The 15,124-nt window shown below is 35.5% G+C and overlaps 2 protein-coding genes across 2 annotated transcripts; one reads left to right on the forward strand and one right to left on the reverse strand.

The window, feature by feature from the left end:
• Positions 3,671 to 7,164, forward strand: LOC109707069 (cysteine-rich repeat secretory protein 15). The gene is made up of 4 exons (XM_020228135.1): positions 3,671 to 4,318; positions 4,462 to 4,799; positions 6,612 to 6,710; positions 6,914 to 7,164. The coding sequence occupies exons 1-4, from the start codon at positions 3,681 to 3,683 to the stop codon at positions 6,916 to 6,918; spliced, it is 1,080 nt and encodes a 359-aa protein (XP_020083724.1). The 5' UTR covers positions 3,671 to 3,680; the 3' UTR covers positions 6,919 to 7,164.
• Positions 7,234 to 13,476, reverse strand: LOC109707068 (vacuolar-processing enzyme beta-isozyme 1). The gene is made up of 9 exons (XM_020228134.1): positions 13,143 to 13,476; positions 12,012 to 12,176; positions 10,390 to 10,546; positions 10,233 to 10,318; positions 9,948 to 10,147; positions 9,559 to 9,607; positions 9,258 to 9,461; positions 8,064 to 8,270; positions 7,234 to 7,665 (listed from the first exon to the last, which is right to left on the reverse strand). Exons 1-9 carry the CDS (start codon positions 13,383 to 13,385, stop codon positions 7,483 to 7,485), a joined length of 1,494 nt encoding a protein of 497 aa, XP_020083723.1. The 5' UTR covers positions 13,386 to 13,476; the 3' UTR covers positions 7,234 to 7,482.

Genomic DNA, 15,124 nt, shown 5'->3' on the forward strand with positions numbered 1-15,124 from the left:
CGTGGACCCCCTCAAATTTTGAAAAATATATTAGTTCTTTATAATAAAATTATAATATTATAAATTTGAGTTTTTAAGGGAGCTAAATAGAAATTTGAGATTATTAAATATATGTTCCTATTGCTGTTTCCGTTTTAATTATTAAATATATGTAACTACGTTAGATAAGATGTCAACGGGTCGGATTCGAAAATTTTCTTTAAAAATCCGAAGCTGAACTTAACTATCAAAGCCAAAATCTGAATCCGAATCTAAACCATCGGATATTTAAAATTCATAATGAAAATCCAACCCGATAGAAAAAATGAAATCCAAAGTTGAATCACTTATCCAAACTCGAATGCAATCATTTCTTTTTACCAAATTTTAAAATATATCATATATCATACTCAACCTAAATCCTTAATGCAGAAATTTAGATTTTTATATTTGTGTAATATAAAATCGGTTTAGATTCGGTTTAGCTTCAGACTCAGATCGGGTCAGATAAAAGCCATACCAATCTAACCGAGTCCGACTCTTTCGAATTTTTTCTTTCTTATACCCATAATCAAAAACATATCTATTTTGCATCAAGTAAACATACTTCATTCGAATACGAATTTGGATAAGCTTTTGAATATACATACCTATCGACATGACATCCTACGAATTTATATTCAGATAAAATCTTGAATATCAGGACCTATTAACATCCTAGAGGTCAGTGGTTAGTGGTACCTATAAAAGCACTTATAGGCTATAGCATGTGATTCCAAAATCCAATTTCTTTAAAAAATATTAGGTTTGTGAAATTTTAATTTATAAAGGTAAGCTTGTAAAAAGTTTATTTGTAAAATAGTTCTAAACTAGTCACGTCTACGTCATATCAGTAGTGCTTGAAAAAGAGTGTCGAATAATTTTCCCTATTCCAAACTAGGGATATGATTAATACTTCACCGCACTCTCTAGTATCCAAAAATGCAATCACTTACATGGCTTATACGTGGCAACGTATAAGCCTATCGTTTGCAAATAAAATTTTGACTAATCCATTTTAACAAATATAAATTTTCAACCAATCTATTCCAAAAATGTCCAACAAAATTGGCACAGAATTAATTTTGTCAATACTAGGTTTCTTGTGCCATAAATTACTTGTTGTATCTCACGAGAACAAAGAAAAGAGTACATGAGCAGGTCAATATGTTACATGGTCAATTCCTAGTACCACAATTCACGCAGGAGAAACTGCAAAGGTGGAAACAATTCATGGATTAAGCGGATCGAAATACCAGGAACAAGAATCAGCCACCTCATAAGCTGGGATTACATATGTTTTATTATCAAGCCCTGTTGGAAGGAATAGATGATCCAAATTGTCTCATTATCGAGTCATTTGAGATTATATAAGTTTAGAAAAAATATGATAAATACCTGATAAAATTGCTTGTGGAAGATAGATTTAATTTGGCTGAGAAGGCTCTCCAGGTTTATAGAAATTGCGCATAAAATTTACATTAGATATCTAATAATATCATGTAAATATGTGAAGAAATCAAGATTTTCAACATAGAAAATTAGAACTGAAAAAATAAGAAAAAATTAAATATTTTTTTTTTAAAAAAAGATAGTACGCTATCCGCGTCATTTATATAGAACATGAACTTAGCTATAACAGTAAGAAAATCTGGCCTCTTTGTAGAAAAAAATAAATAAACAAATAAAAAAGACGACATCAAAGAAAGAAAACAAGAAGAAACTATGAAAAAGAAAAAGAAAGGAAATGCAACCTAGAGAGACAGAAAGAATCAAACCAAAATAAAACAAAATAAGGCTAAGATAGAAAAAAAAAAAAACCCTATAAAATGCGCTAGACTGCGAATTGTATTTCCTACTGAAATGATGCCCCTCCACAATCTCACTTGTCTTCTGATGTCGCTTACAGTAAGGATTGGGTCCTATACAAACTTCATGAAAATCACTTTATTATTTTCTAGCTAAATTGTCCACCAGATTGCCGCTAAGGCACATAGTCTCTTCGTATTATTCTGAAAAGATGTCATTATTATCTATCTCTCTCATACGTCTTTTCATACAATTCTAGAAAGATGTCAATACCATCTATCTCTCTCGTACGACTCTCAACCCCTCCCTATCATTCATCTCTACAAGTGCTATCACAATACTTACTAACAATGCATTCCGTGAAGATATGATCTGTCGTCTTAAGATTATCTCCACATAACACACAAGTTGCATCCCTTGCCCATCCCCTTCTGAGTAGGTTATCCGCCATAAGCACTCTATTTTTTAGTTAATATACTTTTTTGGTACGTGAAAATATTTTGTTAGAGCTATGATTCTGCTGCACCTCTGTTAAGTAGAAAACTTTCTTGGTGTGTGAGACACTACTAGTGATGGTGACACTTTGAATCTTTGTTGACAGTTTATGCCTTAATTGTAAAAGCACTTTTAAGAGTCCAAATAATTTACTAATATTGCTTATTCTTTAAAAAGGAGCAAGATAGTATAAGTTGGTGCGCGTCGAGCCACTTTAGAGCAATTGTGTTCTGCATTATATTGACCTACTAGTACCAGTTTTTTTCTTTTTACCAGCATATCAAATTGTGGCTTCCCCTGTTTTGAAGGACCCATCATTCTATTATTGATCCCTATGTTAATAATTTTTTAATTATTTTTTTAAGAGAAAGATAATATTTATTTTGGGTTTCTCCATATTCTTACATGGTGCATTAGTGCATTGCCCTTTTATTTTGAAGGATTCGATGGTTTTATTAGGAATGTTAATAGATATGGATATTTAAGATTTTATCTAAATCCAAATTGATCAGATTTAATCGATGCTAAATAGGTATGACTTTGGTCGCAGGTATAAAAATAAAAATAAGATTGATTCGAGTTTGGGCATGATTTTTTCTTTTTTTTTTCAACACACGACCGAAATCCAAATTTAAATTTTGTTAGCTTAAATAGACCAACATCCTGCTTTGTGGGACGAGGTCAGGTTAAGCCGAGCCATGTTCGGAATGATGTGAAACTGAATTGAATCAAGTCATATTCGAAGTAATATGAGGCTGATTGTGCCGAATCACAATCAAGACCTGTGAGCGTTGTATCTGTACGCTTTAAATGAATTAATTGTGTATTTCTAACCGTTCGAGCTTTTGAAATTAATAGTGAGGGCCAACAATCCGACAAATCCAAACCCGAACCTGATTTATATTATGTAGTATATAAAAAATTAAATTTATACTTTAAAAATTTAATAGTATGGTCTGTTTTTAAAATTTGGTAAAGAAAAATGATTGCTTTCGGATTTGAGTTCTCAAATTTGGTTTCAAGTTTCAGTCTCTTTTGATTGATCGATTTGGTTATGTGTTTTCAAAATTCAACTGGTCCGAGATAAGTTTCGGATTCGAATTTCGATTCTAATTTTTAAAAAATCTGTCCCGAATATGAACCCTTGACGTTTCAAAGTATTATGCTCTCTCTCTCTTTTGCTAGCCTACCCTGTCCGAGGAAAAAAAGAAAAAAAAAAAGTGTTACGCTGACAATTCTTATTGTAACAGCAAAGACCAAAATCAGAGCCCTCTCTCTTTCTCTCTCAAGAATTAACCTATATATATATATATATATATATATATATATTTCCAACGGTACCAAATCTTAGCCCAATCATGACATGCACTCATGCTTTTCTCCACTCCTCTAAGACCAGGATCGAAACGTACGCCCCCTCCACCCTCCCCATTAAAATAAAAACAATACAAAAAAAAAAGAAAAGAAGAAAGGTGGTAAAAACACCACTCCCAACATTCAAAAAAGCGAAAGCAAAAGCACCATTCACACTCAAAACTCCCTCTCCCTCTCTTTCTCCTTCAAATTCTCTCACACCAACGAAATTAAACATGTCACCACCCCTCATGAGCAAACTCCTCTTCCTCTTCCTCTTCCTCTTCCTCTTCTCCTTCACGTCCACTCAACTACTAAAACTAGTGCACGGCTCCTCCCCCTCCCCCTCCACCTTCGTCTACGCCGGGTGCTCTCCTTCCAAGTTCCAGCCCAACACTCCCTTCGAAGCCAACCTCGACTCCCTCCTCACCTCCATCGCCACCACCGCCTCCGAGGTCACCTACAACAGCTTCTCCTCCTCCGCCGCCGCCGCCGACTCCGCCGTCTACGGCCTCTACCAATGCCGCGGCGATCTCGCCGGCGACGACTGCGCCGCCTGCGTGCGGAGCGCCGTCGCGCAGCTGAGCCTCGTCTGCTCCTACGCGCTCGCCGCGTCCCTGCAGCTCGACGGCTGCTTCGTGCGGTACTTTGCAAACAAAACAACCGTTCTTCTCTAAAAACTGAAGTCTTTTTTTTTTTATATATATATAGTAACTCGTTTTTCAAAATTAAACAACTGCTCTCGACGGACAGAGAACGGTGTTTTAATATTTTTATGTCGAGCAGGTACGCGAGCACGAATTTTCTGGGGCAGCAGGACACGAGCTTGGCGTACCGCAAGTGCAGCACGAGCACGAGCAACGACGAGGAGTTCCTGCGGCGGCGGGACGACGTGCTGGCGGACCTGCAGAGCGGGGTGGTGTTCAGGGTCAGCAGCTCCGGGTCGGTGCAGGGCTACGCGCAGTGCGTGGGCGACCTCGGCACGGCCGACTGCTCCGCGTGCCTCGCCCAGGCCGTCGGGCAGCTCAAGAACTCCTGCGGCTCCGCCATGGCCGCCGACGTCTACTTGGCGCAGTGCTACGCCAGATACTGGGCCTCCGGTTACTACTTTCATCCTTCCGGAGGTTTGTGTATTTACTTTTAGAAAAAACTTCAAATACCACCTCTCTATAGTTTGGAACTTTTTTTATTTTAATATTTCGTGATTTAAAATATATCAATTTTGTACGCTATAGTTTTACTTTTCTCTTTTTATTATTTTCTCTACTAATTTTTTTCGTTAAATCAGTGATAAAATTAGAACTTAAGAATATTAAAATAAATATTCGATAAATCTAGATAGGATATCTGAAATTTTTTGTATATATGATTGAACGAAAATTATTAACGGAGGAGCTGACGAAATGAGAAAAATAAACCACAGATACAAACTTGATACACTTTAAACCACAAAGTACTAAAGTGAGAAAATACGAAACCATTATTTTTATCCCACTTTTATTTATTTTTATTTACAAGTAGAAGAAAATTAATTAATGCATTATTTTTCCTGATTTTAAAACGAGTTATAGTTTATATCGGTGGGTACAGTGATTTTTTTGTCAACGCATTTCTTCTCAACGGTTGAACTCTACTCCATGGTGCTTTAAGATTCGCGCCAAGTAAAATACAATTGAAAAAGACTAGTTTGATAGAAGGGTTTTCCTGGCCCAGCAAGCAACCAACAAACATTCCCTGCCACCCAACTAACTGCACCCAAAGCGGAAAAGAAATACCAACAATTGATCACAATTACCAATCGTCCCTATCTAGAGCAAGTGGCAAAAGACTTGGTGATTGGTATTCGAAACCCAAATTCGAATTCCAGTTGATTCACATTTCCAGCTAAGTTTATTTCTAAATGAAATAAACGAAGCGGATAACGTGCTACCTATCTTTCCGAAAAAAAAAAAAAAAACAATTGATCACAATTTGAATTCAATGGTTCACATATATTTTTTTTTCCTCTTCATTAATAAGAACCCCACAGAATTTGTGGCTATTACTTAGGACAGTACACCTTAATTTTGGTTTCAATTTGGGAAAATTAAAGATGAGGGCCCCCCACAAAACTATGAAATTATGGAGCTCAGGTATTAATTATTGATTGTGACCACCTGAAGATTATTTATGGTTCAAGGCTCATTTGAGAAAGGTGACAAGCAGGGTAGTGTCGGACCATATGAAAAGAATAAGTTCCCTGCATGATGAGTTTTCAAATAATTAATAACTTAACAAAAGAAGGTTCAAGGAGAAAAAGAATGCACTAGAAAAGTTAAAAAAGTTCATAATTTGCTACAACATTGTTTCTAACATAGAGAATGCCCATTTGATGTCTAATACTTAGCCATATCCACATAAAAAATTGAGTGTCTTAGTGGACTAAAACCATATTATCCACACACAGTTTCTTTTTAGCATAATACTTGAGTAGCATACTTGGCAAAAGGGGTTCTCTTTTAGTTATCAACAAGGACAATGAACAGTGGACCACCCAAACATAAAGTAATGAGCTTGTGGAGGAGGATATATTCTCTCTGATCACAATCACTACTCCAGATATGAATATATTCTAAGAAGAGAGAATATATTTAAGTAGCACTTCAAAAGTGACAAACTTTACAAGAACTTGTTAACTTTCCTTTTGCTTTTCTATTGTTTTTTTTTTTAAAGAAAAAGATAGATACTATCAGCTTCGTTTATTCTTTTTTAAAAATTAACTTAGCTGAAAATATGAATCAACTATGATTCGAATTTAAAATCTCGAATACTAACCATCAAATTCTTTGATGTTGATAGATTTGAAGTGATGGGTTTTGTTAGCACTCATTAAATTTGATCTTTCTTTCTTTCTTTCTTTTTATTATTATTATTATTATTTCTTTTATTGTTTATAGATTCAGAGGATGACATTGGAAGAACTGTGGCAATAATTGTGGGCATTCTGGCTGGATTGGCCCTCATTGTGGTCTTCATTTCCTTCCTCAAAAGAGCATGTAAGTTCCCCATCCTTTTACCTCCTCTTTAAGTTCTCTCTTAGGTCTCTTAACATTAAGAACTTGCTTGGTTCACCTAGACCACTTGCACCAATTCAAATAACTTTACATAATTTTACCTTTTATTATTATCTAATTTTTTTTATGTACTTTACACATTGAATATATATATATATATATATATATTTACTCCCTAAATGCAGGTTAATGAGCAGCTGATATTTCTCACAAGTGGCTCCAGTTGTGGTCCCATGTTCTACACAAATCCTAAAGGCTAAATCCCCTCTCAGTTTTATTACCATGAGAGATCAAAATGCATTCTCCGCGAAGAACGTGCACTTTCTCTTTCTGCAAACATCTGCAGCAGCTTCGAGATGTCGCGATTTCGCTAACACAGATCCATATTTGTAGTACTTTCATTAACAATACGAAGTCATTTTTTGTTCCCTCCTCTTATCAAAGATGAGTTCTTCAAATAGGCTTCTTTTTCATCCACACTCAGAAAAGCAGAAAAATACACAAGTGGAGGTATACATTTCCATATTTCCCTTCCATTTAATATCTAAATTTGAAGGCAACAAACATTCTAGGAGCCAAGTTAGCAAACATTACGACCATAAAGATCATATATCTGTTCGCGATAACATCGGATGTGATCGATCATGTTTACATCAGGTTCATACATTAAAGAGTTTATTCACATAAAACTAGAAGAAAGGGAACTTACCGCAGGTATATTTCGCGAGAAGTACATTTTGCATCAGCATTGCAATCAAGCGCTGTACCCGCGGCTTACGGGGCTCCATTTAATCGAGTTATAGCCTCTGCAAGCACTCACACAAGCTCCCTTCATTGCGTCCGCGGAAACCCCACTGTTGCATATATTCGCAAACGCCCGCATGTGTTTCATGCCATTCTGAGTTAGCGATCCGCAATGAGACTCGAATATTCTTACCTGAGGTGAAAATGCAGTTGATAAATATTAGTTACTTCAATCTATATTGTAAAACTAGGTTAAAACATAGGGATTCACTGAACAACAGCACAAATGGAGATGAGAATATGAACTCTGAAAATATTAATTTTACTGCCTTATCATATCTAATGTTTGAGTTAACTATTCCTCCATCAGAAATTAACACTTCTTAAATTTTTCTGATGGAATATTGTACAACTTCTTTGACAGAATTTATCTAATTCTAATATAATGGAATTCTCTGAAATCAAAAAGCAGCGGAAACTTAGGCAGTAAATCAAAATATTTAAAGTTAAACTATCATTTTTCCTTCTGAAAAAAAAGTATTAGTAGATAAGAAAGGATCAGAGCGATAAGAATAGAGGATTATTCGTTACCATTCTCTTCAAACAATCCCAGTCATCAACCAACACCTGACCTGGCGGTCTAACAGCTCGGATCACGGAGGGACCACTTTGTATTCCGAAAAGAAGCTTTCCGATAAATTCAATGCTAGTGTCGAGATGCTCTCTATGTTTAAGCATCTCCATCATCTCACTAAGCACTTCCGTTTTTTCTTCTAATCTTTCATCCAGCTGTTCATACTGATAAAAAAACAAAGAAAATATAAGATAACGAACATCTACTAGTTCAATGACAAAATTGTAGAACATCGAATTCCAAGAGTTCGCACGGAAAGAAGCATAAATATCTCTAAAATCAGTTCATCAAAACCAATATAACTTAAGCCTGTGTCTAGAGGTTCCCTATGGATTGCATCCTAAGAAAAATGAACTGTTTCACGGCAACATCCTCATTAATTTTAGCTAAATGATATTTTGCTGAGAAAAACATCGGTTAGATATGGGGAGTCGCACAATCAAACCTGTGACTGCTCACACAGTCGATATAAAGTTCCGCATTGAAAATGGGAGAAGTAAAATGGACGAGTCAACATATATTCAATCTCCTGTGCATAAAATTTAGTTTTTGCATTATGGACACCTTGCTTACTACTTTCCACACTATACAAGTAAAATTTACCGATTGCTCACAAAGCGCTTTCCCAACCACTGAGAACAGAGGAAGAAGGCACCTCCTTACCTCATCAAAGTTCCAATAAATTTTGTTAGATGCCTTTCACTATCTCTCCATTCATTTCGGGAACATTCTTTTTATATTATAAGAATCTGAAAAAAGACCACTTTACATAGATGCCTTTTCAGCCATCAATGTAAGAGGCGGCAAACCTCCAATTCTAAATCTTAGTAGGTTTATCTTTTTTGCATTATCAATGCAAAGTTTACATTCAAAGAAAAAGCAATGGGATGATAAAAGTTCTATTTGGCATGTAAAGATGTGCCGATACGCACTTTAGGAGAGGATAATTTTAATTTCAAATTTTAGCAGCCGTTGGTAGGGTCCGCTAAAGAACACGAGATTGACGAAACCAAACGCGCGAGCGCATATTTTAGCTTTGGCTAACAAGGCAATGTTTGAGGTTTCAAGCCAAAATAGTAGAATTGATAATGGGCTTTAGCCTGTGAAATAATCTAACAGTATTAAAAGAAGGGAAAGTAAGTTATGCTCACCCTTTTCCACAGGAATAGGAGGTCGGCATCTCTCTGATTGATGGCCGTTACCGCACCATGCTGAAGGCCATTGTCAGAAACATTGGCATTCGCTGGATTAAAGCCCTGATAGAGGTACAACTTCTCCTCCTTGAAGCTCTTGTCGCCGTATTCCATCACATGAGACCCCATACCGATCGAGGAGTTGCAAGTCCTGTCCTTAACCTGTCCACACTCAATACTTAGCTATAAATCTGAAAAGGGAAAAGAAATATGAGCCGTAGTCGTTATTTGCGGGCAGAGAGTTCATCAGCGGAATTACCGCGTCATATTGTTTTGCAATGCTTTCCTTCTTCAGGTTGTGGGCCTCACTGCAAAGAACATATGGGAGAATTAACACTGATTTCTTGCACGAAACTTAGAAACATAAGAAGGATGGTAGTACAAGATTCATAATTGGTATAAGCCATGTCAATAGAACTAAAATTGTTACTAATAGAGCGGATTTGTTGAACCTGATCAAATCTATTATGTGAACATCGGTTAAGTCAATAAGCATTCCAACTCTATCAATGCCAATACTAGTTGTTTAACGTAATGCAGTAAGAGCAGGACACGTAATATATCCCCGATAATTAGTCCAATTATTCTAGTAAAGAACAACTGGTCTGAAAATTCCAACAATAAGAAGAGGAGAGGGAGAAAAGAGACCTGTCCTCCATCCAAGCAATACTGTATAGGTCTCCAAGGCAGGTCAGGTATTCAGGCGGCGGAGCGGGTTGCATTCCGGGGCAGTATGTTCCCCAACTGCTCTCCTCGGCATTGGACGCTGTGGTCACATATATGTCAAGGTCCTCCGGCATTAAACCTTCAAATATGCTCCCACTCTCGCACGCTTCCACATAAATAACCTGCCCAGACAATCATATATTCTTCGATTCACCGATCTTGTACTATTACCAACATCATAGAAAAAGGAGGTGTGAATCTCCTCACCATCTTTTTATAGCTATTCGACGCATGTTTCTTCTTCAACACCTCAATAAAATCAGCAGCAATAAGAAATGGCAAATTGGGCATACCTGAAACAAGTTCTATATATAGTTAGCATCACCATAATTGAGAGCGAAAATAATTAAGAAGAGAACACAACCGAGAACTCCAGGGCCGCCATGATCGGAGTAGTAGATGAAGATATGGTCATCCGGTTTGCTATCGACAACCTTCCCGCTTCCACCTTGGACTGCTGTTTTATTGCCCAAAAGAACAGCATAGAAGTTCTCAGCAGTGATTTGCACTCCAGTGTAATCCTGCAATGTAATGTATGTCAAAGAAGGTAAAAGGACATCGAAGATGATGCTGCGGTCTTTAAGATGAATAATAAAAATATTTAAAATACTTGGTCATTAGTGTTATGGATAGAGAATCTGATGAATACAAGGTCAATTTGCACAAAATTCTGATTACATTTCATTAATACAACAACAGACATGTTTAATGCAGCTACATAAGCAATGCAAAATCTTCACTTGGGTATCCAAGATCAAAATCAACCGATACGTTTAAAATATCTGAAAGTTATGAATTGTATAAAAATATATCATATATTCGACAGCATTAAGGCCTTTATGTTTTAAATTGTAGGTCATTAAAACAATTAAAGTTTAAAGTTGCCTTTGTAGAAATCAGAACTGAAATAAGAAAATAATAATAATAATAATAATTTCACGTACTTAGAAAAATTTGGTCCAAAAGACCAAAATTTGGGTGTTTGGTTTGGTTATATATTAAATTCTCGACAACAGTTTCTTTATGAAAAATCACCATGACAAGTTACTTCGATTAGTGAAAGGAACTGATCAGGCCATGCTAAACAGGGGAATATCACTTAATGGTTTGGTCCTTGGTGATATTCCATGCTTTTTCATAAAAGGTAACATAACTTTGGTCTGCAACAAAAAATTTCCAACAGAAAGTTAAATGCCATCTTTGGCTGAACAAGCACAAGACTCGAAATATGCCAAAAAGAGTTTAGGTTTGCGTGACCGCGTGTTCCACGAACAGACAGTTACTATATAAATTTGCAACCACTCCTGGTTTTACGAAAGCGTAAAACACAATGCTTGTAGCGCTGCAAATTTGCCTGATGGACCATGTTGCCAAACTGAGCTAAAGGCTATTTAAATTCATCTTCTCTTTCAAGCAACTTCTAAATTTGCTTTGTTCGATAACATCTTTGGACTATTTTCGCCATGCACTCCATTCTGTGTGACCTTCTTTACTAATACAAATCAAAAATATGCATCCCAAGTAAAAAATAGAAAGTTAAAATGTAGTTAGCTTCTTAGCTTATACTAAAAGCACAAAATTGTGGAATCTTTTGCGCTATATCTAGTTAGTTTCATGAATGCTCCAGCACAGCTTGCATTGTGCGACAAATTGGCTTTTGCACAATCTCTTGTAGAAGCAAACAATTATAGAAACGAACCGCCTTTTTTGGCTTAAGTTTGTGACCGTCACAATTTAATTTTACCGTGTAGATTAATCACTGCATAATAACATACAAAAGCATTAAAAAAATGACTTCCGGTTATAATTATGTTGTAGAACCCAGTACTACTCCATGATTCAAAATTTGTGGGCTCAAATCCAACGTACCAATTACTAGTTCGGCCGTCATGGACTATAAGACCAGGTCTAATGAATTCCTTATAGTAAAAATGTACACAAATGGTTCAAAATTTTAAAAGGAGAGTGAATTGTGGACTAGTATACCTTTGGAACCCCTGCATACACATCTTCGCCTTTCGGGTTATTAATGACAACCCCCGGCCTTGGATTCAGCGGGCTGTTTGCGATGTCGTCGTACATGAACACGATGATGTTCTCCTCCTTCAACCCTCCATTCTTCAATATCTGGTACGCATGGCACACATCCGCCTACACGTCAAAGCGCCGCGAATATTAGCATACATTTAAAACTTATTCATTCCATCCTAAATTAAGCCAAAAAAAATGTTAAAAAAAGAGCTTGATTTGGTAACTTTAATATGATGATGAATAACTCACAATTTACTCCTCATTTCAATTTGTGGGTAGGAAACAAAGCTTGATTTGATGAAAAGAATCCAGCTAATCAATTAACACTATATAAATCATTCCGGCGATGACCTAAATTTGTTCTCACCAAGTTAGAGTTTTTTAGTCCAATTTCTGCTGCCACCGTCAAATTCTCATTACTTAAAAAAAAAGGGGTTAATTTCAAACAGGTCCCTGCAAGGACTAGCAAATATAGTGAATTGAAAATATATTCTTGTAAAGTTCAACTTTCATATAGTGTTCCTATAAAAGTCTTGATATTTTCAAATATATCCCTACTGTTAAAATCTGTTAAAAAAAATTAGTAACCATAAATAAAATACTTAATTCTAATTAGTTAATAAGGTAAATTAACCATTTTATCCTCTTCAATTAACAATTGGACTCCAAAAGGGCCATATATGTGATGGCAAAAATATCATTTTACTTATAAAATAAATAGTGTTTTAACGGTAATAAATCAGAGGAATATATTTAAAAATATTAGAAGTTTGCAGGAACAACATATGAAAGTTGAACTTTATAGAAATATGTTTGTAATTTACTATATTTGCAAGGACTGGTATGAAATTAACCCTCAAAAAAAAAAAAAGTATGGAAACCCCTCAACTATGAGGCCGTTTTGAAATAGCCTCTCAAACACCCCTTCAACTTTACCTTTTTTTCTTTTTGAAAGTAAAGTGATTTAGTAAACTGATAATTTTATCGCATTCATTGATAATTTTACCAAATTTAACGATCATAATTATTGATACCGCTGGTATCTGATAGAGCCAAAATAATTTAACAAAAAATTAAATAGAGTGCCTGGTGGCGGTAGTTTTCATAGCCAGAGGATCCGGCGACGAGCACCGCCCACCGCGTTCCGATCTCGTCCTCCTCTTCGGCCTCCGTCTCCATCTCCGTCTTCGTCTCCGTCTCCGTCGGCATCCGAATCACCGAATCCGAATCGGCCCCCAACCGAGCCGAGCTCGCTTTAGTAGCAAGCAAAAGCGCGGCGAGGAGGCCGAAGAAGACGAGGAACGACGAGATGATCTTCCTCTTCGCCATGGCCTATCTGAGAGACAGGAGAAGTGCTTCTGGTAAAAGCGGTGGAATGGATTGAGAAGCGCTTTTTTGAGGGGGGAAGGGAGCGGGTGAAATGCTTCTGCTGCTGCTGCTGCTGCTGCTGTGTTTGTATGCTTAAGTAGCAGCGCCATGCAATGGAATTGCGCTGAGAGGACGACGCGTGTCGGATGACGTGTGCCGTGGGTCCCGCAGGGGTCGTCTTCTTAGTTTCGCATCTTTTGTTGTTAACTACTAAATAGGAAAGCTTCAAATACCCACTTTTTATTTTAGTACTTTATTTTTAAAGTATATTAATTTAATATTTTATAATTTTATCTTTTATTATATTTTTTATTTTTTATTTTTGTTAAATTGGTGATAAAGTTAAAATTAAAAAATACTAAAGTAAATATTCAATAAACGTAGATGGCGTAATTAAAGTTTTTCATATATAATTTAACGAAATGTTAACAGAGGAGATGACAAAAAAAAAAAAAATCACAAGGTACTAAATTAATACACTTTAAATCATAAGATACCAAAGTAAAAAAAAAGTGTAAGACCACAGAGGTGATATTTGATGTTTTTCTTATTAAATAATTATATATGATTTTTACGTGTATTTTCCTCTTTAGAAAAAAAAGACAATGATGAGAAAATACACAAATACGAATTAATGATTGGTATTTCAGAATCTCAATCAAGAGGTTGAGAGTTTAGTGTTCACTTTTAATTTTGGACTTAAAAAAAAATAAAGTATATAATTTGTCTAGAGGTTTTTGGCCTATTCATGAAATTGTTCAGGAAAGAAATTATTCTTTTAAGAAATTAGTAACGTAATTAAGAGTTTTTATAATATTTAAAATTGATGGTTAAAATCTTTCACATTAAAAAAAAAAAAAAGCCATGTGATTTTTCGGTTGCTTTTTCTCTACTGTGTTAAAAGTATCAAATGGGAAAAGTTTTAAATATTTTAGAAATTTATAAAGCTTTTTCCAAATAATAGTATTTGGGCAACTTATCTCCAAACTAGATTTTCTTTTTAACCGATGAAAAATTTAAATTCACTCTAATCATCGCTTTGAATTATTTTGCGCATAAACAAAAGTAAAATTAATGGCTTTCAACTATAAAACTTATAATAATTTAAATATATAAAAGTTTAACAACTAGTTTAATAACTAAAATAACTAAGTAAAAGGAAAGTCGATAGGGATAATACTCAAATAATAATCCATACATTTTTATACCCGATATGGAAAAAGATAAACTTTCTACTTAAAGTAAATAAAATAATAAAAAAACTAAGTTATGAATCGAAAAGAGGAGACGTATACAAAAGGGACAAACATTGCAATGAACCTGCTTAAGCGGTGGCTCATTGTTTTTTCCAAATTGACCTTTTTATTTGCCTCAATAATATATATTTTTATTTTTTTTAGTTTTTCCTGAGCTCTCAACTGCTGAGTCATTAAGGGGCTGTTTGGTTGTACGTATTTACAACTGCAGTGCAGTTGCAAATACGTGCAGCCATAATTTTTTTATTTGGTTTAGTGTAGTTGAGGTCAACTACTGCAGTTCGAACTGCACAAGAAGGCCCAAATGCTGCAGTTGGAACTACATCCAAATTGGTCGTAGTTCCAACTGCAGCAGTTGGTGAGGGATAGGATTACCCACAAATTAATAATAATAAATAAATAAATAATATATGTATATAGGTAAATAAAAATACTTATAAATAA

Source organism: Ananas comosus, linkage group 3 (assembly GCF_001540865.1).
Source record: "Ananas comosus cultivar F153 linkage group 3, ASM154086v1, whole genome shotgun sequence".
Classification (NCBI taxonomy): Eukaryota; Viridiplantae; Streptophyta; class Magnoliopsida; order Poales; family Bromeliaceae; genus Ananas; species Ananas comosus.